At 46.9% G+C, this 22,590-nt stretch overlaps 1 protein-coding gene across 1 annotated transcript in view; it reads left to right on the top strand.

Moving 5' to 3' along the window:
- Positions 1 to 22,590, top strand: part of ift122 (intraflagellar transport 122 homolog (Chlamydomonas)) — a 232,907-nt gene that overhangs the window by 190,573 nt on the left and 19,744 nt on the right. Inside the window, exons 24-25 of the mRNA XM_078210139.1 lie at positions 2,756 to 2,921; positions 5,869 to 5,980. Of these exons, the coding sequence (XP_078066265.1) occupies positions 2,756 to 2,921; positions 5,869 to 5,980 (278 nt within the window). The remainder of the gene's footprint in view (positions 1 to 2,755; positions 2,922 to 5,868; positions 5,981 to 22,590) is intronic.

Below are 22,590 nucleotides of genomic sequence, written 5' to 3'. Positions count from 1 at the left end.
GTGTGCCCCAGGGATCTGTTCTGGGACCCTTGCTGTTTGTCATTTTCATAAATGACCTGGATGAGGAAGTGGAGGGATGGGTTGGTAAGTTTGCCGACGACACAAAGGTTGGTGGGGTTGTGGATAGTCTGGAGGGATGTCAGAAGTTACAGAGGGACATAGATAGGATGCAAGACTGGGCGGAGAAGTGGCAGATGGACTTCAACCCAGATAAATGCGTTGTGGTCCATTTTGGTAGGACAAATGGGATGAAGGAGTACAATATAAAAGGAAAGACTCTTAGTACGGTAGAGGATCAGAAGGACCTTGGGGTCCGGGTCCATAGGACTCTGAAATCGGCTCCGCAGGTGGAGGAGGTGGTTAAGAGGCGTATGGTGTGCTGGCCTTTATCAATCGAGGGATTGAGTTTAGGAGTCCGGGGATAATGATGCAGCTATATAAGACCCTCGTCAGACCCCACTTGGAGTACTGTGCTCAGTTCTGGTCGCCTCACTATAGGAAAGATGTGGAAAAGATTGAAAGGGTGCAGAGGAGATTTACAAGGATGTTGCCTGGACTGAGTGGCATGCCTTATGAGGGAGCTCGGTCTTTTCTCCTTGGAGAGACGAAGGATGAGAGGAGACCTAATAGAGGTATATAAGATGTTGAGAGGCATAGATCGGGTGGACTCTCCGAGGCCTTTTCCCAGGGTGGAAATGTCTGCTACGAGAGGACACAGGTTTAGGGTGCTGGGGGGTAGGTTCAGGGGAGATGTTAGGGGTAAGTTTTTCACACAGAGGGTGGTGGGTGAGTGGAATCGGCTGCCGTCAGTGGTGGTGGAGGCGAACTCAATAGGGTCTTTTAAGAGACTCCTGGATGAGTACATGGAGCGTAATCGGATGGAGTGTTATAGGTAGGTCTAGAAGATAGGGATGTGTTCGGCACAACTTGTGGGCCGAAGGGCCTGTTTGTGCTGTCGTTTTTCTATGTTTCTAAGTGAGATGGAATCTCTTAATAAAAAGATTAATTTTCTCTGCTTTTTAGTTACAGAGCATCAACCAGGCAGAAAAAGCCTCAAGTAAGAGCTGTGTAACTGTGATAATGTTGAGTAAACACACCATGTCAGAGGTATACACTCTTCTGAGTGCTCTCTTCACTTGTTGTGCTTGTTCTAACGTTAACCATCTCATAAACTTACTCCTGGAGATTAATTTTACCAATTTGTTCCATTCCTCCTCAATCCTTCAGAAACTGAGACTGGGATTTTCTGCTGTCATTCAAGTCAGGCGGGTTTCGCGATGAGAACGGAAAATATTGCAACTAGACCAAAATCACTTTTCATGTTGATGTGAAAGCAGGAAGCAATTGTCCCCCTGTCCTGTGTCAGTGGTAGGCCACATTCCCCACCGTTCAATGCTGGCAAACTCATTGCAGTAAATTAACATCTCATAATTGGGTCCAAATGCTGAAATCATGCCTCCATGTCAACTAATGCCTCCATGGTGGCGTGATGTCAGAATGGAGTGAAGCACAATTGGTCTCAGGAGTGCACTTGGTACTCCCAGGGAAGTTAGGAGGTGAGCACAGTGCTCAGTGGGGAGAGGAACACGCCAGGAAGTGCCAGTTTGATGCCAAAGCGTGCATCTGGATGAAGATTGTTTCATGGTGTACTTGCTGTGCGTTGGGGTGGCCCTTAAAAATGGAGCCAGCTTAATTGATTCACTGAGTTGATGGTGTATCAAGAGAATCAGAAGCTGCCTGCTAGCAGTATCACATGGAACTTCTACCTGACTTCTTTTTCTTCAAAGTCATGCATTATATGGTAGCAAAAGCCACAGTTGCTGTTGGTGGCCTCAGTTCCATTTTTCCCACCTGACAATAGCGTTGCCAATATCAGAGAAAATTTTACCCTGAGGTTTATTGGGCTACGTTTCCATGGGTTTTTTGTTTAATCAAAAAAGCCAATTCAAATCAAATCCACCAAGGTCACCACATGAGAGTCAAACAAGATCCAAGCAGGCAAGACATTGGATCCCATCTTGGGCTTGATCAAACACGATCCAAGCTGACAGGGGGAGGCATTGCAACCCTTCCCAGGCTTAATCTGATGCTTCATCTTAGTGAAAAGCCCGAGATGGCTTTGAAAAATTGCATCAGGTAAAGCCTTGGTTTAACCTCATTAGCTGCCTGATCCTTTACTCTACCCTAGCTCAGGCAAACGATGATTGCAGGTGTCAGCACACCCCAAGTACTATGGGCTAGCCTCGTCCCCTCCCCGATCTCTTGTGTGAGGCAACATAACGAGTGTTAGCGGAATTTCAACTGAGAAGGTTGATAGTTGAACCTAATTTTACCTTCACTCAATATTCACATGTGCTACTTTACCAGATAGTGATCGGGAGCAACATTCCTAGATGAGGCCAGTTGGAGCACTCCAGTTGAAATCAGCCAACTCAGCATGGACTCAAACATGGGAGTTTTTATATGGCTTTGTGCTCTACCAGGTAGTAACATTACCCACTTGGTTATTAATTGGATACTCACTCGTATGGATTGAAATCACACTGTATGGTATTAGTAATAAAGATGTCATTGTGAAAGCCATCTTTAATATACTTTTGAAACAGAAGACAAAGAATTTCAATATTGCAGTGTGCTTTCATATAGATGTTAACTCTTCAGTGACTGATATTGTGCAACATGATTTAGTTCAGTTCCATTTAGTAGAATTTCTGAAGAGAAATGATTGTACCGTGTATTCCTTAACTATTAACAGTAATACTTTATATGCTCTAGCAAAACAAAGTAAGGCGTTGGGTGCGTACAAACTGGCCCGGCATGCTTATGACAAGCTGCAGGGCCTGCGCATTCCTGCCAGGTTTCAGGAGTCCATCGAGCTAGGTAGCCTGACAATTCGGTCCAAGCCATTCCATGACAGTGAGGTAAGGAGCTTCATCAGCTACTGGTTGCATTTAAAAATAATCCTTTGTCTTGAAAGTAATTTAAGATCTTCTTTGGCTCAGTGAATAGGGGAATGTTGTCAAACTTGGGTGCAGTGATAGTGTTATGAGCTGCTAGCCACAGATGGAGGGATTTTCTGTAGTCACTATATACAGCAGGACAGATTGGGCAGGATTCTTTGAATTGGTGGTGAGTGGACACGGTGAATCTGGCGGGAGCCATAAAGTCATGATGTGGAGATGCCGGCGTTGGACTGGGGTAAACACAGTAAGAGTTTTAACAACACCAGGTTAAAGTACAACAGGCTTTTTTGGTAGCAAATGCCATTAGCTTTCGGAGCCCTGCTCCTTCGTCAGATGGAGTGGATATCTGCTCCATCTGATATCCACTGTTGGACTTTAACCTGGTGTTGTTAAAACTCTTACTGTGGGAGCCATAAAGTCAGAAACCTGTCAGCATAACATCCCGTTGCAATTCCTCCAAAGGCAGGTTAATGGCAGGTCTGTATTCCCACTGGCAGTTGGCGTAAACGCCATTTGCATTTCATGATTGTTCATTAAGGCAGCTGCTCGCCGGCATCCCATCAAGCCTTGCAATCAGTGGAAAATGACTTCACTTTGAACCCAATTGCTAATGAGTGGCGTACACAAGGCGGTCCTCAGTTTGCCAGAGACTTTGAGATGAGTGCAAAAACTTTCTGTCATAGTGCTGAGCTGCTCCTGATGTGCTCTCCAGCCGGGGTAGACTGGTTTCTGCCATTGGGAATTCTGCACTTTTGTTATATATCTACACCCTGGACTTGCATGCATGCAGATGGCAGGAAACTCATGAATGTTGTAAGCAGTGACAAGGATAGTGACAGACTTCAAGAGGATAGATGGATAGTAAGGCAATAAGTGATTCATTTTGGCAGGAAGTGTGAGGTGAGGCAATTCAAATAATACAATTTTGTAAGGATGTGGGGGTATATATACAGAAGCGTTTGAATGTGATGTAACAAGTTAACAAAGCTCTTAAAACGCAGTACAGGATTCTCAGCTTTATAACTAGAGATATGGAGAAGAAAAGCAAGGAAGTTAAAAAGCACTAGTTCACCCCAGCTGACTATGAGTCCAATTCTGGACCTCACACATCAGAAAGGATGTCAGGACCTTAGTGAGGGTGGAGAGAAGATGAAAGACTTCATTTTCTCAGAGTGTTGGAGAAATGGTTTGTTCCCCTTAAGAGCAGGGAAGGTTAAAATGAGATTTAATAGAGGTGGTCAAAGTCTTGAAGGGTTTTGATAGCATAAATAAGTGAACTACTCCATTGACAGAAAGGTCAGTAGCCACAGGAGACAGATTATAATTGGCAAAATAATTGAAGGTAACATGCAAAAACATTTCTTACACAGTGAGTGTAGGATGTGGGATGCATTACCTGATTAGAATGGTGAAGTAGATTCAGTACTATGTACCTAAAGGGATTTGGATAAATTCTTGAAAGGGAAAACATTTGCCTGACTATGGGAAAAGATCAGAGCGGTGGGATTAATTGTATAGCTTTTTCAAAGAACTAGCACAGATGTGATGGATTTAATTGGGTAACATGGTGGCACAGTGGTTAGCATTACTATCTCTCAGCCCAGGGACCTGGGTTCAAGTCCGGCCGTGGGTGGCTGTCTGTGTAGAGTTTGCACGTTCTCCCCGTGTCTGCGTGCGTTTCCTCCGGTTTCCCCCCACAGTCAAAGATTTGCAGGTTAGGTGGATTGGGCGTGCTAAATTGCCCTTTAGTGTCCTAAGATGTGTAGGTGAGATGGATTAGCCATGGGAAATATGTGGGGTTACAGGGCGGGGGAGTGGGCCTGGGTAAGATGCTCTTTTGGAGAGTTAGTAAAGTTTACTTATTAGTCACAAGTAAGGCGTACATAAACACTGCAATGAAGTTACTGTGAAATTCCCCTACAGACTCAATGGGCTGAATGACCTTCTTCTGCACTGTAGGGATTCTATGGAATAACTTTCTCCTGTGCTGAAGCATTCTATAATGTTATGGAATATTCTCCTGTAGGTATCATCTGCTTTACTGTAAGAGACACCTCAAATATATGAATGCATTTTTTTTGAAGAGAACAAATGATTTCAACAAGCAAATTTTAACTTCAGAGTAATATTTTTACATTGATACAGGTAAATTTACTGATTTCATGCTCTCAAGCTGGAGCCACATTGTTGCAGCACTATCCCTGGATCCGTCTTCTATTCAAAGTGTCTTTTCTTCAAACTGCACTCCCTTTAAGCACAGACTGCAGATGGGAATGTAGAATCAGAATTTAGACTCGGCCTATAGATTAGATCCATCCGGAACGGTGAATGACTATATTCCATACACAAAAGGAAATGGAAAAAGTCTAATGAGCAGATTTAGGTTTGAAAATTCCTCTGCCTATTGAGGCAAAAAAGAGAAACTTTGCAAGCTGAGTGGTATCAGCGTCACCTGTTCCAGTCCTTGTTTTTATTCTTATGCTTTTCTTGTCTTTAACGTTTCTGAGGCCTAATTTCAACTCTTTCTTCACCACAGAGGAGAGATCTCATCTTTATGAAGATATATTTTATTATTCTTTAAAAAACTATGGCCTCCGAGTAAAGTTCAAGGAGCTGTTACAGATGGAGGAATAAGAAATATGACTGAGTTTCGAAAAGGAACAGACAGTTTTTTGCCACAGATGGGTTTAAGGGTTATTTACACCACAAGAATGTTGTGGAAAAAAGTGGGCTGAAGGTTTTTCTCCTGCCTGAAGCTATGCTAATAACAAGTCAAAGTAAATGAAGTGGACAAGTCATCCTTAAGAACCTTTGTCCAGCATTGTTGCTGTTGCTTTTTTAACGTGTGTTTGAGTCTTGCTGACTCTCTGCATTTTGTGTAATTGCCTGCTCTATTTGTTCACAGGACTTTGTACCTATGTGCTATAGGTGTTCGACTAATAACCCACTACTCAATAACCAGGGAAATGTGTGCATCAACTGTCGGCAGCCCTTTGTGTTCTCTGCTTCCTCTTACGGTGAGTTTACTGTATGCTGACTATAGCATAGTCTGCTTGTATTGACTGCCTTGAGGTTAGGTTGTTGTTAGTTTATATACATTTGTTTTAATGTGGAACTTTTAAAATTTGACGCAATTCTTAACTAAACTGGAAGTAAAATCTCTCAGAAAACTAAGGTTCACTTGGGGAGTTTGCACACATCGCAGCTTAAAATAGTAGCAAAAGCTGACCATGCAGCTTCAAGAAAGATGATGCAGCTGACAACTCAAAAATAACTATTAATATTGATAGAAATTTGTCCAACTGCTGACCACCAAAGAGTGCTGAAGCACCTCTCCTCTGCTGCTTGCAAGTAGACTTATTTTGTTCTTTTAATTGACTATTTCCATCCTTCCAAACAGACAAATCAGCCTCCCACACAAGTCAAATATCCATTGCAACTGTTGGGAACTCGGCTTTATTTTTGAACCATTAAAACACTTTCCTTTTGAGTCGATCAATGTGGTGAGGTCATAAGATTGCGTGAGAAGCAAAAAATGAGAAACGCGCCCATGTTCCCGTCGGTTCCCACTTTACCAGACACTTTTTCCAGAAGTAATCAGGATTGCGTTCAAAATGGATGAGACGCCAATTTGCATGCATCTGCATGCATCTCCATATCATTAGCGAGTTCGGCACAGTTGTTCCCCCCTCACATCACGAGAAAAACACCTGCTGTATAAAAGTCTGTTTCAGGCACTGCAGTGACGAAGACAAGCGAGGAGGTGAGTACCACTGAGCACCAACCTTTGGGGTGCAGGGGGTGATCTTTGCTGTGGCCATGGTATTGTGGTGAGGTGGGAAGGCTCATGCTCATGGGGGTCCTGAGCTTGGGTGTCGGCGCTGGCTGGGGCCTGGTGTCACACGCATTCCCCTGGTTGCTGAGCGAACCCTTGAGGGGTTACTTATGAGGATTGCCAGCAAACCCCACTGATGTCGCCATGGCACCCTTCCATCTGTCTGCTACACACGCTGTCTGGCTGACTGCTGGCGTTCCATCCCAGGCCCCACTAACGCAAACAAGCAGCAGATCTGTCAGCTGCTGCTCCAAGAAGGGAGCTGTGCAGTTGTTAAAATGGCTCCTCACACTACATGGCCTCCCCTCGACAGGAACCCATCCTATGATAGTCACGAGTGTGCCCCTCCTCCGTCTGTCTGAACTGCAAGCCATTCCTGGAAGACACTACACCAGACATCCAGGTGGGTGCACCCATGTCTATGTTTCAAGTGTTCCCCACCCCCCAGCAGCCACCCATATGCTCTCTGTGCCCCACATGGTGAGGATGCAGTAATGGACGTCAAGGTGGCGCATGGCACCAAGGATGGTGTCGGCTTGCCACCATCCACACTCATTTGGGACTCGGGTTGCTGGGAGGGAGTGCAGGTCCCGGGATGGATAATCTCACAGAATTTTTCTCTCTCTCTCTCTACCCCACCCTCAGCCCCCACCACCCACCCACACCCCCAAACCAAAGATGATTTTGGCATGGAGCCAATAGACCTGGCAGCCATTCTTGTGACTGCGAAGAAGGGGGAGGGAGACGTGTACGCACTGCAAGACCAGCCCAGGCCAGTGACTACAGCAGGAGGACAAGGAGCTGCCAGTTGGGGGCAGGGGGCAGGCACCCAGCGGTCTGAGAGGGGAGCCAGCACAATGAGGAGATGGAGACCCCGGCATTTCAGGACACACATGTCCTTCGAAGAGCTTCCAGATGGCATGTGCCGCCACTGCTCCAGCTCAGCAAGGAGACAGTGTGGCATCTGTGTCAGGTCCTCGTGGACTTAGTATCTCGTGATACAAGGGACACTGCTCCTGGTGGCGGTGAAGATTACAGTAGCCCTCTATGCTTAAGCCACCAGATCCTTCCAGGCCGCTAACTGGGACCTATAAGGTTTCCCAGTCCTCAGTCCACAAGTGTGTCCATGAGGTGACGGACACCCTGTTGGCCGGGCAGGCCAGTATATCCATTGTGCCAGGCCCAGCAGGAAGCCCGAGCCACAGGCTTTGCCACCATTGCCAGGATGCCAAATGTGCAGGTGGCAATTAGAACATAGAAAAGATACAGCACAAACAGGCCCTTCGGCCCACAAGTTGCGCCGGTCATGTCCCTACCTACCTCGGCTTATATATAGGCTTATCTATAACCCTCAATCCTATTAAGTTCCATGTACTCATCCAGAAGTCTCTTAAAAGACCCTATCAAGTTTGCCTCCACCACTACTGACGGCAGCCGATTCCACTCATCCACCACCCTCTGAGTGAAAAGCTTACTCCTGACATCTCCTCTGTACCTACTCCCCAGCACCTTAAATCTGTGTCCTCTCATAGCAGCCATTTCAGCCCTGGGAAAAAGCCTCCGAGAATCCACCCGATCTATATCTCTCAACATCTTGTACACCTCTATCAGGTCACCTCTCATCCTTCGTCTCTCCAAGGAGAAAAGACCAAGCTCCCTCAACCTATCCTCATAAGGTATGCCAACCAATCCAGGCAACATCCTTGTAAATCTTCTCTGCACCCTTTCAATAATTTCCACATCCCTCCTGTAATGAGGCGACCAGAACTGAACACAGTACTCCAAGTGGGGTCTGACGAAGGTCTTATAAAGCTGCATCATTATCTCCTGACTCCTAAACTCATTCCCTCGATTGATGAAGGCCAGCACACCATACGCCCTCTTAACCACCTCCTCTACCTGTGAGACCGATTTAAGAGTCCTATGGACCCGGACCCCAAGATCCTTCTGATCCTCTACACTGCTAAGAGTCTTACCCTTGATATTATACTCCTTCATCCCATTTGACCTGCCAAAATGGACCACTGCACATTTTTCCGGATTGAAGTCCATCTGCCACTTCTCCGCCCAGTCTTGCATCCTATCTATGTCACGCTGCAGCTTCTGACATCCCTCCAAACTATCCACAACACCACCAACCTTCGTGTCATCGGCAAACTTACCAACCCATCCCTCCACTTCCTCATCCAGGTCATTTATGAAAATGACAAACAGCAAGGGTGCCAGAACAGATCCCTGGGGCACTCCACTGGTGACTGACCTCCATTCAGAAAAAGACCCATCTACAACCACTCTCTGCCTTCTGCAGGCAAGCCAGTTCTGGATCCACATGGCAACAGCCCCTTGGATCCCATGCTCTCTCACTTTCTCGAGAAGTCTTGCATGGGGGACCTTATCGAACGCCTTGCTGAAGTCCATGTAAACCACATCTACCGCTTTTCCTTCATCAATGTGTTTAGTCACATTTTCAAAGAACTCCACCAGGCTCGTAAGGCACGATTTGCCTTTGACAAAGCCGTGCTGACTACTTTTGAGCATACTAAACTTCTCTAAATGTTCATAAATCCCGTCCTTCAGGATCTTCTCCATCAACTTACTAACCACTGAGGTTAGACTCACCGGTCGGTAATTTCCTGGGCTATCCCTATTCCCTTTCTTGAATATAGGAACCACATCCGCAATCCTCTGGAACCTCTCCCGTCTCCATCGACGACGCAAAGATCATCGCCAGAGGCTCTGCAATCTCTTCCCTCGCCTCCCACAGTAACCTGGGGTACAACCCATCCGGTCCTGGCAACTTATAAGACCATAAGACATAGGAGCGGAAGTAAGGCCATTCGGCCCATCGAGTCCACTCCACCATTCAATCATGGTTGATTTCAACTCCATTTACCCGCTCTCTCCCCATAGCCCTTAATTCCTCGAGAAATCAAGAATTTATCAATTTCTGTCTTGAAGACGCTCAACGTCTCGGCCTCCACAGCCCTCTGTGGCAATGAATTCCACAGACCCACCACTCTCTGGCTGAAGAAATTTCTCCTCATCTCTGTTCTAAAGTGACTCCCTTTTATTCTAAGGCTGTGCCCCCGCGTCCTAGTCTCCCCTGTTAATGGAAACAACTTCCCTACGTCCATCCTATCTAAGCCGTTCATTATCTTGTAAGTTTCTATCAGATCTCCCCTCAACCTCCTAAACTCCAATGAATATAATCCCACGATCCTCAGACGTTCATCGTATGTCAGGCCTACCATTCCTGGGATCATCCGTGTGAATCTCCGCTGGACCCGCTCCAGTGCCAGTATGTCCTTCCTGAGGTGTGGGGCCCAAAATTGCTCACAGTACTCCAAATGGGGCCTAACCAGTGCTTTATAAAGCCTCAGAAGTACATCCCTGCTTTTGTATTCCAAGCCTCTTGAGATAAATGACAACATTACATTTGCTTTCCTAATTACGGACTCAACCTGCAAGTTTACCTTTAGAGAATCCTGGACTAGGACTCCCAAGTCCCTTTGCACTTTAGCATTATGAATTTTGTCACCGTTTAGAAAATAGTCCATGCCTCTATTCTTTTTTCCAAAGTGTACGACCTCGCACTTGCCCACGTTGAATTTCATCAGCATCAATTATCTATCTTGATGCTATTCAAAATTTCCAACACATCCTCTTTCTTGATGTCCACATACTCAATCTTTTCAGTCCACCTCAATCCTGTAGTACAACCACCCAGGTCTTTTTCCACCGTGAATACCGAGGTAAAATATTCATTAAGCACCTCTGCTATTTCTTCCGGTTCTGTACAGACCTTCTCACCTTCACATTTTATTGATTGCATGCATGTCGCCCTGCAGTCCCCAAAACGTCAGGCACTGCGGTTTGTTAGCAGAAATGGGTTCCACTCCTTGAATATTCAGATGAACTTCATGCATGTGCGTGCACGTCACCCAGGCTGCGTGGATGATAGCTTCATTTTGCAGAGTTCTCTGGCCTCTTCAAAGACCAGCTCTGGCTGCCGGGATGGCTCCTGGGGGACAAGGACTACCCGCTAAAAACTTGGCTGATGATGCCAGTGCGGAGGCCAGACACCGAGGTGGAGGCCTATTATAATGAAGCCTACATTGCCTGGTCCATCATCAAGTAGATCATCAGGCTCCTAAAGATGCAGTTCTGCTGCCTGGACTGCTCTGGTGGGGCTCTCCAGTACAGCCTCCTGAGAGTCTCCTGCATCATCGTGGCCTGCTGTGTGCTCCACAGCCTGGCAGAGCAGCAGGGAGGCGTCCTGGAGAAGGAGGGGGCGAGCAGGCAGATGTCCCTGGGATAGAGGGGGCGTAGGAGTATGTGGAGAGGAAGAGGAGGCCGAAGAGGATCCAGGGGATGGAGGAAAAGCGGCAGCAAGGGTCTGGGCAGGGCAGGGTGGTGAGGGAGGCCCTCATCGCCACAAGGTTCTCAGACTAGGAGGAATGCAGTGCATCAGCAGCAAACCCCACCCCCTCCCCCAGTAGCCTGCAACCCCCTCTCCAATCCTTGTCCATACCTCCCCACATTGGGTCCCTTTGGTGTCACATTGGTGTCACGTGATGTCACATTGCCATCATTTATTTGGGGGGAGGGGCATGGTCCCAGGGTCCGGAATGTGCTGGGAATGCCGTGCCAGATTGTGTGATACTTTGGGCCTGCAGGGCACCCACTGCTGGTACAATTTGGCGTGAGCGCTTGTAGTCCTACACCATTCAGGGATATGGTGCTTGGATATGGGGATCGCATATTTGGTGGGCTGAAGGGCCTCTCACATGCAGAGCGATGTTCTAAGCCCCTCTGGGATCAATCGGGGTATGGTCATCCCTGTGGGAGGCAGATCACAGACAGATTAGTCACAGCTCTGGGTGCAATACCATTTATTGGTGAAACTAACAGTGCTGATACTAACAGTGCAGAAACTAACATGAAGTGCTGATATTTAACAGTGCCGTAAAACAGGTAGACGTGATCATTAACAGTGTCTATTTCCCTAAACCTAATTAGTACAGTCCTCCATCCGTGCCCTCTTGGTGACCCTGCAACTTATTAACCTTGCGTGGCCTAGTGCTATGTCGATGTGTCACCCCAATGTCATCACATTGAAAGTGAGGCCCTCAGCTGCCTCGGACGTTCCCGCCTCCACATCAATGGCTGTGTTGTGTGCACAGTAAGAAGTCTAACAACACCAGGTTAAAGTCCAACAGGCTTATTTGGTAGCAAAAGCCACTAGCTTTCAGAACAGGCTGTCCCTTCGTCAGGTGGGTGGGAGTTCTGATCTGAACTCATCAGAATCAGGATCAGAACTCCCACCCACCTGACGAAGGGACAGCCTGTTCTGAAAGCTAGTGGCTTTTGCTACCAAATAAACCTGTTGGACTTTAACCTGGTGTTGTTAGACTTCTTACTGTGTTTACCCCAGTCCAACGCCGGCATCTCCACATCATGTGTTGTGTGCACCAGAGAGTGACCTAGAAGCCTCACCATTAACTTGTACCAGCAAGATGATAGTATCCACAATGATAGATTGTGTGGTGGAAACCTCTGTTGACTGACTGGTGCTGGCCTCAGAGCCTTCCTCCGAGGTTTCCTCCCCAGGCCGCAGCGATGCCAGACAGGCCGGGTGCATCAGGGTCGTTCCCTGCAACAAAGGACACAAGGTTAAATGCAGGGAAGGGCAAGTATCTGGGCAGCATGTCACTTACTTGAGATATTTGTTTGGATTCAATATCAGTTGTTTGGGTTTAATCACAGTTCTGTGTGTTTAATATCAGTTGTTTGGGTTTCATCTCACTTGTTTGGATTTAATCTCAGCTGTTCGGGATTAATCTCAGTTTTTGGTTTTAATCTCTGCTGTTTGGGTTTAATCTCATTTGTTTGGGTTTAATCTCAGTTGTTTGGGATTAATCACAGTTCTGTGTGTTTAATCTCAGTTGTTTGCGTTTAATCTCAGTTGTTTGGATTGAATCTCAGTTGTTTGGGTTTAATCTCAGTTGTTTGGATTTAATTTCAGTTGTTTGGGTTTAATCTCAGTTGTTTGGGTTTAATCTCAGTTGTTTGAATTTAATCTCAATTGTTTGGGTTTAATCTCAGTTGTTTGGGGTTAATCACAGTTCTGTGTGTTTAATATCAGTTGTTTTGGTTTAATCTCAGTTGTTTGAATTTAATCTCAGTTGTTTGGGTTTAATCTCAGTTGTTTGTATTTAATCTCAGTTGTTTGGGTTTAATCTCAGTTGTTTGGATTTAATCTCAGTTTGTTTGGGTTTTAATCTCAGTTGGAGGGTTTAAAAGTAGGCCGCACCTTTGAGCGGGCAGCGTTGTTAGCGGACAGCGGAGTGAGCAGGGGACAGAGTGAGAGCTAAAAGGGCTTTGGCTCACAGGGCTTCGGCGAAGGCGAGGAAGGTTGTTTGTTTGTTTTTCTTCGGTTACACCCCCTTTTTGTTTTATCCCCAAAACTAAAAAGGACATGGCTGGTATGAGTGGGAGGCCAGTATACTGCATTTGGTGTGGGATGTGGGAGTTCCTGGAGACAACTTGCCTCCCGGAAGTCCATATCTGTGCCAGATGTGTGGAACTGCAACTCTTGAAGGATCGTGTAAGGGAGCTGGAGCTGAGGCTCAATGAACTCAGTTTAGTTAGGGAAAATGAGAGAGTAATAGATAAAAGTTATAGTCAGGTAGTGACACCAGGGTCTCGGAAGGAAGACATGCGGGTCACAGTTAGGAGGGGTAATAGTCAGAAGGGTGATGTGCCAGAAAGTACCCCAGTGGCAGTCTCCCATAAAAGAAAGGAATGGGCAACAGATGGGAGAAGGGAAGGGAGTGAGCAGTCTGTGGAGGGATCCCCTGTGGTTGTCCCCCTCCAAAATAGGTATCTTGTTTTGGATTCTGTGGAGGGGGATGACCCTCCAGGGGTAAGCCACGAGGACCAGATCGCCTCCACGGAGACAGGCTCAGGGGTCCGGAAGGGAAAGAAGGGGTTTAGGAGAGCGATAGTTGTGGGGGACGCAATGGTTAGAGGCACGGACAGGCGCTTCTGTGGGACTGAACGAGAATCCAGGATGGTAGTCTGCCTCCCTGGTGCCGGGGTACTGGATGTCTCCAAGAGGGTAGGAAGCATATTTAAAAAGGAAGGTAGTCAAACGGATGTGATTGTACACATTGGGGGAAATGATGTAGGTAGGAAGAGCAGGGGGGTCATACGAGAGAAATTCAGGGAGTTGGGTGCTAGGCTAAAAAGACAGACCTCCAGGGTAGCAATATCTGGACTGCTCCCGGTGCCTAGTGCAAGTGAGGCTCGGAACAGGGAGATTCTACAGTTGAACGTGTGGCTAAAGGACTGGTGCAAGAGGGAGGGTTTTAAATTCATAGATAACTGGGAAATCTTCAAGTCAGGATGGCAACTGTACAGAAAGGATGGGTTACACCTTAACTGGAAGGGAGCAAATATCCTGGCTGGGAGTTTTGCGAGAGTGTTTCGGCAGGATTTAAACTAGTGTGGCAGGGGGTTGGGGAACAAAACAGGAGGTCAGTAAATACTGAGGCTGGGGTCGAGCTGGGGGCCAGGGCAAGGCTAGCTAAGAAGAGGAGCACTCTGGAGGAGGAGGACCTGACTGGGCCTGGAGGTCTGGAGTGCATCTGCTTCAATGCGAGGAGTGTAACGGGTAAAACAGACGAACTTAGGGCCTTAATGCTTGTGTGGAATTTGGATGTGGTTACGGTGACAGAAACTTGGTTAAAAGAAGGACAGGACTGGCAGCTGAATATTCCGGGGTATAAGTGTTTTAGGCGAGACAGAGGAGGGGCTAAAAAAGGTGGGGGAGTAGCGATATTAGTTAAGGAGCATATTACCGCGGTGCAGAGGGTAGACAACTTAGAGGGGTCATGTACTGAGTCGCTGTGGGTGGAACTCAGAAACAGGAAGGGTGCAGTCACTATGCTGGGGGTGTACTACAGACCACCCAACAGCCCACGGGAAGTGGAGGAAAGGATATGTCAGGAGATTCTGGATAGGTGCAGAAAAAATAGGGTTGTTGTAGTGGGGGACTTTAATTTCCCTGGCACAGACTGGAAAGTGCTTAGAGCTGGGGGACCGGACGGGGAGGAATTTGTAAAATGCGTACTGGAAGGTTCTTTGGAACAGTATGTAGATAGCCCAACTAGAGAGGGGGCTATACTGGACCTAGTTCTGGGAAATGAGCCCGGTCAGGTCGTCAAAGTTTCGGTAGGGGAACATGTGGCAAATAGTGACCACAACTCTGTTAACTTTAGGATAGTAATGGACAAGGATGAGTGCTGTCCTACGGGCAGGGTGCTAAATTGGGGGAAGGCTGACTATAGCCAGATTAGGCAGGAATTGGTGGATGTTGATTGGGAGAGGATGTTCGAGGGTAAGTCCGCGTCTGGCATGTGGGAGTCTTTTAAGGAACTATTGATAAGGCTGCAGGACAGGCATGTGCCTGTAAAAAGGAAAGATAGGAAAGGTAGGATTCGAGAGCCGTGGATAACCAGGGAAATTGAGGATCTGATTAAAATGAAAAGGGAGGCGTACGTTAAGTCCAGGCAACTGAAACAGATGGAGCTCTGGAGGAATACAGAGAGAGTAGGAAAGATCTCAAACGGGGAGTTAGAAGGGCAAAAAGAGGTCACGAGATGTTCTTGGCAGGCAGGATTAAGGAGAATCCTAAGGCATTCTATTCATACGTTAGGAACAAAAGAGTTGTCAGGGAGAAAATCGGACCTCTCAGGGACAAAGGAGGGGAATTATGCTTAGAACCCAAGGGAATAGGGGAGATCCTAAATGAATACTTTGCATCGGTATTCACGAAGGAGAGGGGCGTGTTAACCGGGAGTGTCTCGGAGGGAGGTGTTGACCCGTTAGAGAAAATCTCCATTACAAGAGAGGAAGTGTTAGGTTTTTTAGGGAACATTAAAACTGACAAAGCCCCAGGGCCTGATGGCATCTATCCTCGACTGCTCAGGGAGACGAGAGATGAAATTGCTGGGCCTCTGACGGAAATCTTTGTCGCTTCTTTGGACACGGGTGAGGTCCCTGAGGATTGGAGGATAGCGAATGTGGTCCCGTTGTTTAAGAAGGGTAGCAGGGATAACCCAGGAAATTGTAGGCCGGTGAGCTTGACGTCCGTGGTAGGGAAGTTGTTGGAGAGGATTCTTAGAGACAGGATGTATGTGCATTTAGAACGGAACAATCTCATTAGTGACAGACAGCATGGTTTTGTAAGAGGGAGGTCGTGCCTTACAAATTTGGTGGAGTTTTTTGAGGAAGTGACAAAAACGGTTGACGAAGGAAGGGCCGTGGATGTCGTCTATATGGATTTCAGTAAGGCATTTGACAAAGTCCCACATGGCAGGTTGGTTAAGAAGGTTAAGGCTCATGGGATACAAGGAGAAGTGGCGAGATGGGTGGAGAACTGGCTTGGCCATAGGAGACAGAGGGTAGTGGTCGAAGGGTCTTTTTCCGGCTGGAGGTCTGTGACCAGTGGTGTTCCGCAGGGCTCTGTACTGGGACCTCTGCTATTTGTGATATATATAAATGATTTGGAAGAAGGTGTAACTGGTGTAATCAGCAAGTTTGCGGATGACACAAAGATGGCTGGAATTGCGGATAGCGAAGAGCATTGTCGGGCAATACAGCAGGATATAGATAGGCTGGAAAATTGGGCGGAGAGGTGGCAGATGGAGTTTAATCCGGATAAATGCGAAGTGATGCATTTTGGAAGAAATAATGTAGGGAGGAGTTATACAATAAATGGCAGAGTCATCAGGAGTATAGAAACACAGAGGGACCTAGGTGTTCAAGTCCACAAATCGTTGAAGGTGGCAACACAGGTGGAGAAGGTGGTGAAGAAGGCATATGGTATGCTTGCCTTTATAGGACGGGGTATAGAGTATAAAAGCTGGAGTCTGATGATGCAGCTGTATAGAACGCTGGTTAGGCCACATTTGGAGTACTGCGTCCAGTTCTGGTCGCCGCACTACCAGAAGGACGTGGAGGCATTGGAGAGAGTGCAGAGAAGGTTTACCAAGATGTTGCCTGGTATGGAGGGTCTTAGCTATGAGGAGAGATTGGGTAGACTGGGGTTGTTCTCCTTGGAAAGACGGAGAATGAGGGGAGATCTAATAGAGGTGTACAAGATTATGAAGGGTATAGATAGGGTGAACAGTGGGAAGCTTTTTCCCAGGTCGGAGGTGACGATCACGAGGGGTCACGGGCTCAAGCTGAGAGGGGCGAAGTATAACTCAGACATCAGAGGGACGTTTTTTACACAGAGGGTGGTGGGGGCCTGGAATGCGCTGCCAAGTAGGGTGGTGGAGGCAGGCACGCTGACATCGTTTAAGACTTACCTGGATAGTCACATGAGCAGCCTGGGAATGGAGGGATACAAACGATTGGTCTAGTTGGACCAAGGAGCGGCACAGGCTTGGAGGGCCGAAGGGCCTGTTTCTTGTGCTGTACTGTTCTTTGTTCTTTGTATATGTCTTATGAATTAAGGATTGATGGACGCTCACTTCTATGTTGCATGCCGACCTAGCTGTCAGATAAGATCCTGTCCTCCTCCGCCCCTGCCAGATCCAGGGCTCTCTTAAAGGGAGTGAGGATTTGCAGGTCGAGTACCCCACCCCCTGTCTTCTGCTCCTAGCAGTTATGGGCCATCTTCTCTTGTGGGGGACAAAAGGGGGATTGACAGGGATGGGGACAGTTGGGTGGGGCTGTGCCTTGGCAGTCAGAGTTGTGATGGGGTGTGCCAGACGGATCGGAGGCAGGTGCTAGGGGGTCAGGTGCTGGAAGGCCATGGGGTGAGAGGGGGTGGATGGACATTGCAGGCAGGACATTTGAGACCAATGCCAGGGCGGAATGGATACTCACCCTTGCTGCCCAAATGAAATCATTCATTTTCTTCCAGCACCGACGGCCAATCCTATGTGCCAGTGGACGGGCACTGACTGCCACCACCACCATCTTCCAGGTCACGTTGGGCTCGGAGGGAAGAATGTGTCCTTCCTCCGCTCCACTACATCTAGCATATGGTCCAGCCCTCCCTCGGTAAACCTGGGAGCAGTTCTTCAAGGTGCCATCTCTTTGGCGTGACTGCCTGTGTGTCCATTGTTAAAGCTTATATGGAGCTCTCCCTTGTTAAGGGAGTTCAGCTGCATGCAATTTGGGTGTGTCACGCACCCAGAGGGTCCATTCCAGTGAGAATCACTAGAGCAGTGGTTCCCAAAGGGTGCGGCGCGCCACACTGGTGCGGCGAGAGAGGATGGCAAGTGTGGCGGGAAGATTCAAGGACAATCAAAGAAACATTTAATAATGGATAGATGTTTTTATGTTGCTGCATTGTTTTATACTTTCTGGATGTCCCATGATCATATTATAAAGTAGTTGTGTTCTATGTTATGAATCAAGCACTGCTCGGAGTTGTTTTTTTTTTGTTTTTGAATGTATTTCTTATGAATAAAATATTCGGTGTGGCGCGAGCAAATTTTTATTCCGAAAGTGCGGCCCAGTGAAAAAAGTTTGGGAACCACTGCACTAGAGGCTGCTTTGTTGCAATAAGGGGGGGAAGGAAAGAACAACTCTGCAGGGGTGCTGATGCGGGGAAAGGGGGGAACTCTACAGCGGTAGTGATCAGAGAGGGGGGAAGGGGGGAAACTCTGCAAGGGTGGTAATCGGGGAGGGGGAGCTCTGCAGGGATGCAGAATGGGGGAGGGGGAGTTCTGCTGGGGTGGTGATTGATGGGGGGTGAAATCTGCAGGGGTGTTGATCAGATAGGGGGTAAAATCTGCAGGGGTGGTGATTGGGGATGGGAGATCTCTGTATGGGTGCTGATCGGGCAGGGCAGAGAGGGGGAAATCTGCAGGGTTCGCTATCAGTGGCAGAGGATGGGGGTGGGAGAGATTGACCGGCACGGGGTGAGCGGTAGAGGATTATGTGAGAGGGATGGTTTCCGATGTCCATGGCGGCTGGTGATAGAAGACCTCCCAGTACACTGGGAGAGCGGGGCGCCTGTGCAATGGCGCCCCAAGAGCTCTCAACCAGCTTCCCCGGTGAGTTCATGCTCGCCCAGCCTCACCCCTGTTCTCGAGAATCGCATCCTGACACTTTCCTTCTACTAAATGCCATAAGATTGCGACTCGCAGCTCGTTGTTCTGTGAGCTTTGGGAGGTGCTTGCCCCAAATGTTTCTAGCCAAATGTGCTCTTTGCACAAAAACTTCTTCTGACAGGACTTGGAAAGTACTCCAAAGTTGTTGAACTTGGGGCAGGCAAGAAATTACGAATGAGGTTAGTGATGCCCAACAGCAGGATTGTTTGTAACTGGTTGCTAAGCCCATTGAAGGCAGAAGAAAGGACAACTCCTGTCTCTATTGGCAGAGATTGCCCTTCGGGGTCTTTGGAGCTTCAATGTAGATGCTTTTGGAGTAGCAATGTAGCAACGGCTGCAGTGCCGTAAAACCATCTTCCAATATATTTCATTCATTTATCTTATATTGCCCTTCAGGCATGCTCCAAGGCTGGATACTCTTTCAAAAACAGAACGCACATGCTCTATTTCTTCAGCTGCGTCCTGAGTCTCCAGCCAGCAATATCTTTCTTCTCATGCCTCCACCAGCTAATCCTGCTCAGTAGTGCTTTTTTCTCTGTCACCTAGTACACTCCAATGCAGCGTACTGAACAACTGTATCGCTGTTCTGTCACCTTTCACCAGAACTTTCTGCCCTACTGTTGACTCCACAAGTGCTCACTTTCTAATTTAATGGTCTGTGACAAGCTCTCTTGCTCCATATAAGCTTTAACAGAATCTAAACGCATTGCAGATGAGGCATTTCAGCACTCAGGTTGGCCAATGCATTTTTTGATTTCCCCATATTTTTTGGTGCATTGGCTCTTTACCAATGTACACTTTCGGAGGTAGCCTCCCACACCTTGCCTAATTGGCCATTCGGTGTGAGCCTACATAGTTAATGTTAGCAAGTTACCCAGTTTCACAGTCAGACCCCACCATGCTCTCAGGATCTCTGCACGAATACAATTCCAGTAGGTGTCTGCTGAAACAGACTATCATATTCTTAGTTAATAAGACCTGAGTTCAGTTGTGATAATTCTACTAAAGATCAGGACAGAGTGGCTACGGACCCTGAGATCATCCTGGTCTGTGACGCCACTGCTGTAACCAGCTCAACCTTGAAGTGAGCTCCCATTTTATATAATTTATTCTCACGTGGGAGACAAACCGTGTATGTGTTTGTGCATTTTCAATTATTGCTTCACTGCAGCATAATATTTGTCCACATCCTAATGCAATCTTTTACAGCTCCTACTGTTCATTCAGTTTTACTGATACAAATCTAATGAGAGTGACCACTCTCTCGCCTCTGAGTCAAACGTTTGTGGGTTTATACTCTTCCAGGATTACAGCAAATAATCCAGGCTGATTATTGGAGTACTGAGGGAATGTTCTTGAGAAGAAATCATAGAATCATAGAAACCCTACAGTGTAGAAAGAGGCCATTCGGCCCATCAAGTCAACACCGACCACAATCCCACCCAGGCCCTACCCCCATATCCCTACATATTTACCCGCTAATCCCTCTAACCTACACATCTCAAGACACTAAGGGGCAATTTTAGCATGGCCAATCAACCTAACCCGCACATCTTTCAGACTGTGGGAGGAAACTGGAGCACCCGGAGGAAACCCACGCAGACACGAGGAGAATGTGCAAACTCCACACAGACAGTGACCCAAGCCGGGAATCGAACCCAGGTCCCTGGAGCTGTGAAGCAGCAGTGCTAACAAACAAACAAAGAACAAAGAACAAAGAACAGTACAGCACAGGAAACAGGCCCTTCGGCCCTCCAAGCCTGTGCCGCTCCTTGGTCCAACTAGACCAATCGTTTGTATCCCTCCATTCCCAGGCTGCTCATGTGACTATCCAGGTAAGTCTTAAACGATGTCAGCGTGCCTGCCTCCACCACCCTACTTGGCAGCGCATTCCAGGCCCCCACCACCCTCTGTGTAAAAAACGTCCCTCTGATGTCTGAGTTATACTTCGCCCCTCTCAGCTTGAGCCCGTGACCCCTCGTGATCGTCACCTCCAACCTGGGAAAAAGCTTCCCACTGTTCACCCTATCTATACCCTTCATAATCTTGTATACCTCTATTAGATCTCCCCTCATTCTCCGTCTTTCCAAGGAGAACAACCCCAGTCTAACCACTGTGCCACCCTGAACAGAATAATAGGTCTGTTAACTCCTGCAATGCAGAAACATTAGACTGAAGCCCCAGCCATGTATTCAGGTGAACATTGAAATCTCAGGGCACTATTTGAAATACGACAGGAATTCTCCTGATGTCCTGGCTGATGGCTATCTCTTTATTACTTGTGGAACCTTGCTGCATACAATTTAGCTGCTGCACTTTCCTATAAAATAACAGTGGTTGTAATCCATTATCTTCAAGTGCTTTTGACATCCTGAGGTCATGAAAGTTCATTTTAAGTATCCTGTTTATTTAGCCCAATTAATTGAAATATTTTGTTCCTGTGGACACAAATCCCAGACTGTTTTCTTCTTCGGTATGGAAAAGTGTAGTGAAACATATAATCCGATTGCACATATCCTCTAACAACCAGAATTAAGCAGTTAACAGGATCATCACAGATTATAGATTCTAATCCAGGTTACACTGACATTGGGTTTTCCCTTTTATGCTTAAGCAGTGATTTTTTTCCCCTCAAACCCATAAATTTTATTTATCCATTCACAGGATGTGGGCATTGCTGGTTAGGCCAGCATTTATTGTCCATCCCTAATTGTCCTTGAGAAGGTGGTAGTGAGCTGCGTCCTTGAACCACTGCAGTCCATTTGATGTAGGTACACCCACAGTGCTGTTAAGGAGGGCACTCCAGGATTTGGACCTAGTGACAGTGAAGGAGTAGCGATATAGTTTCAAGTCAGGATTGTGGGTGGCTTGGAGGGGAACTTGGTGTCAGGAAAAATTGAATCAGGTTGCAACATTAGCTAGTCCGAATAGCTTTAGTCACTCTATTTAAATCTGCGCCTATATAGAACGACTGAAGTAAAGTTTTCCCCAAGTGTGAACATATATTGGCATAACTATAGGGTTCATGGTGGGAGATATAGGAAGGATGTCCGAGGTAGGTTCTTTACTCAGAGAGTAGTTGGGGTGTGGAATGGACTGCCTGCAGTGATAGTGGAGTCAGACACTTTAGGAACATTTAAGCGGTTATTGGGTAGGCACATGGAGCACACCAGGATGATAGGGAGTGGGATAGCTTGATCTTGGTTTCAGATAAAGCTCGGCACAACATCGTGGGCCAAAGGGCCTGTTCTGTGCTGTACTGTTCTATGTTCTATATTCAATTGTTAAGCAATAAATATTCAAGCAGCTTAAAAAGTGAAACAATAAATCCATTTTCCCCAATATCCTTAATTTTTAGTGAAAGCAAGGTGTTGATAGATCTTATAAATCTCAACGATTATTTATTTTCAGTCTTAGACTTCTTGTTTTATCATTTTTTATTTTTATTAGGAGTTTTAAATCCTTTTGATAAAGTGAAATTCTGCAGAATCAGGTGCCCTTCATGTAATTCACCTTGAATTTATTACAGAGCGATAAATCCTGTTAGTTGCCAGGATACAGATCTTCTAACAAGATTAGCAGATCTAGTATTGTTTTTAGCTGATCTGTTTGACCATTTGAAGAGCATGACATATATGTATCGGGGATTTGTTCTGTG

The sequence above is a fragment of the Mustelus asterias genome, chromosome 3, assembly GCF_964213995.1.
Source record: "Mustelus asterias chromosome 3, sMusAst1.hap1.1, whole genome shotgun sequence".
NCBI classification, from domain to species: Eukaryota; Metazoa; Chordata; class Chondrichthyes; order Carcharhiniformes; family Triakidae; genus Mustelus; species Mustelus asterias.
The sequence above is the reverse complement of the archived record's forward strand: the minus strand, read 5'-3'. Positions and strand labels throughout refer to the sequence as shown.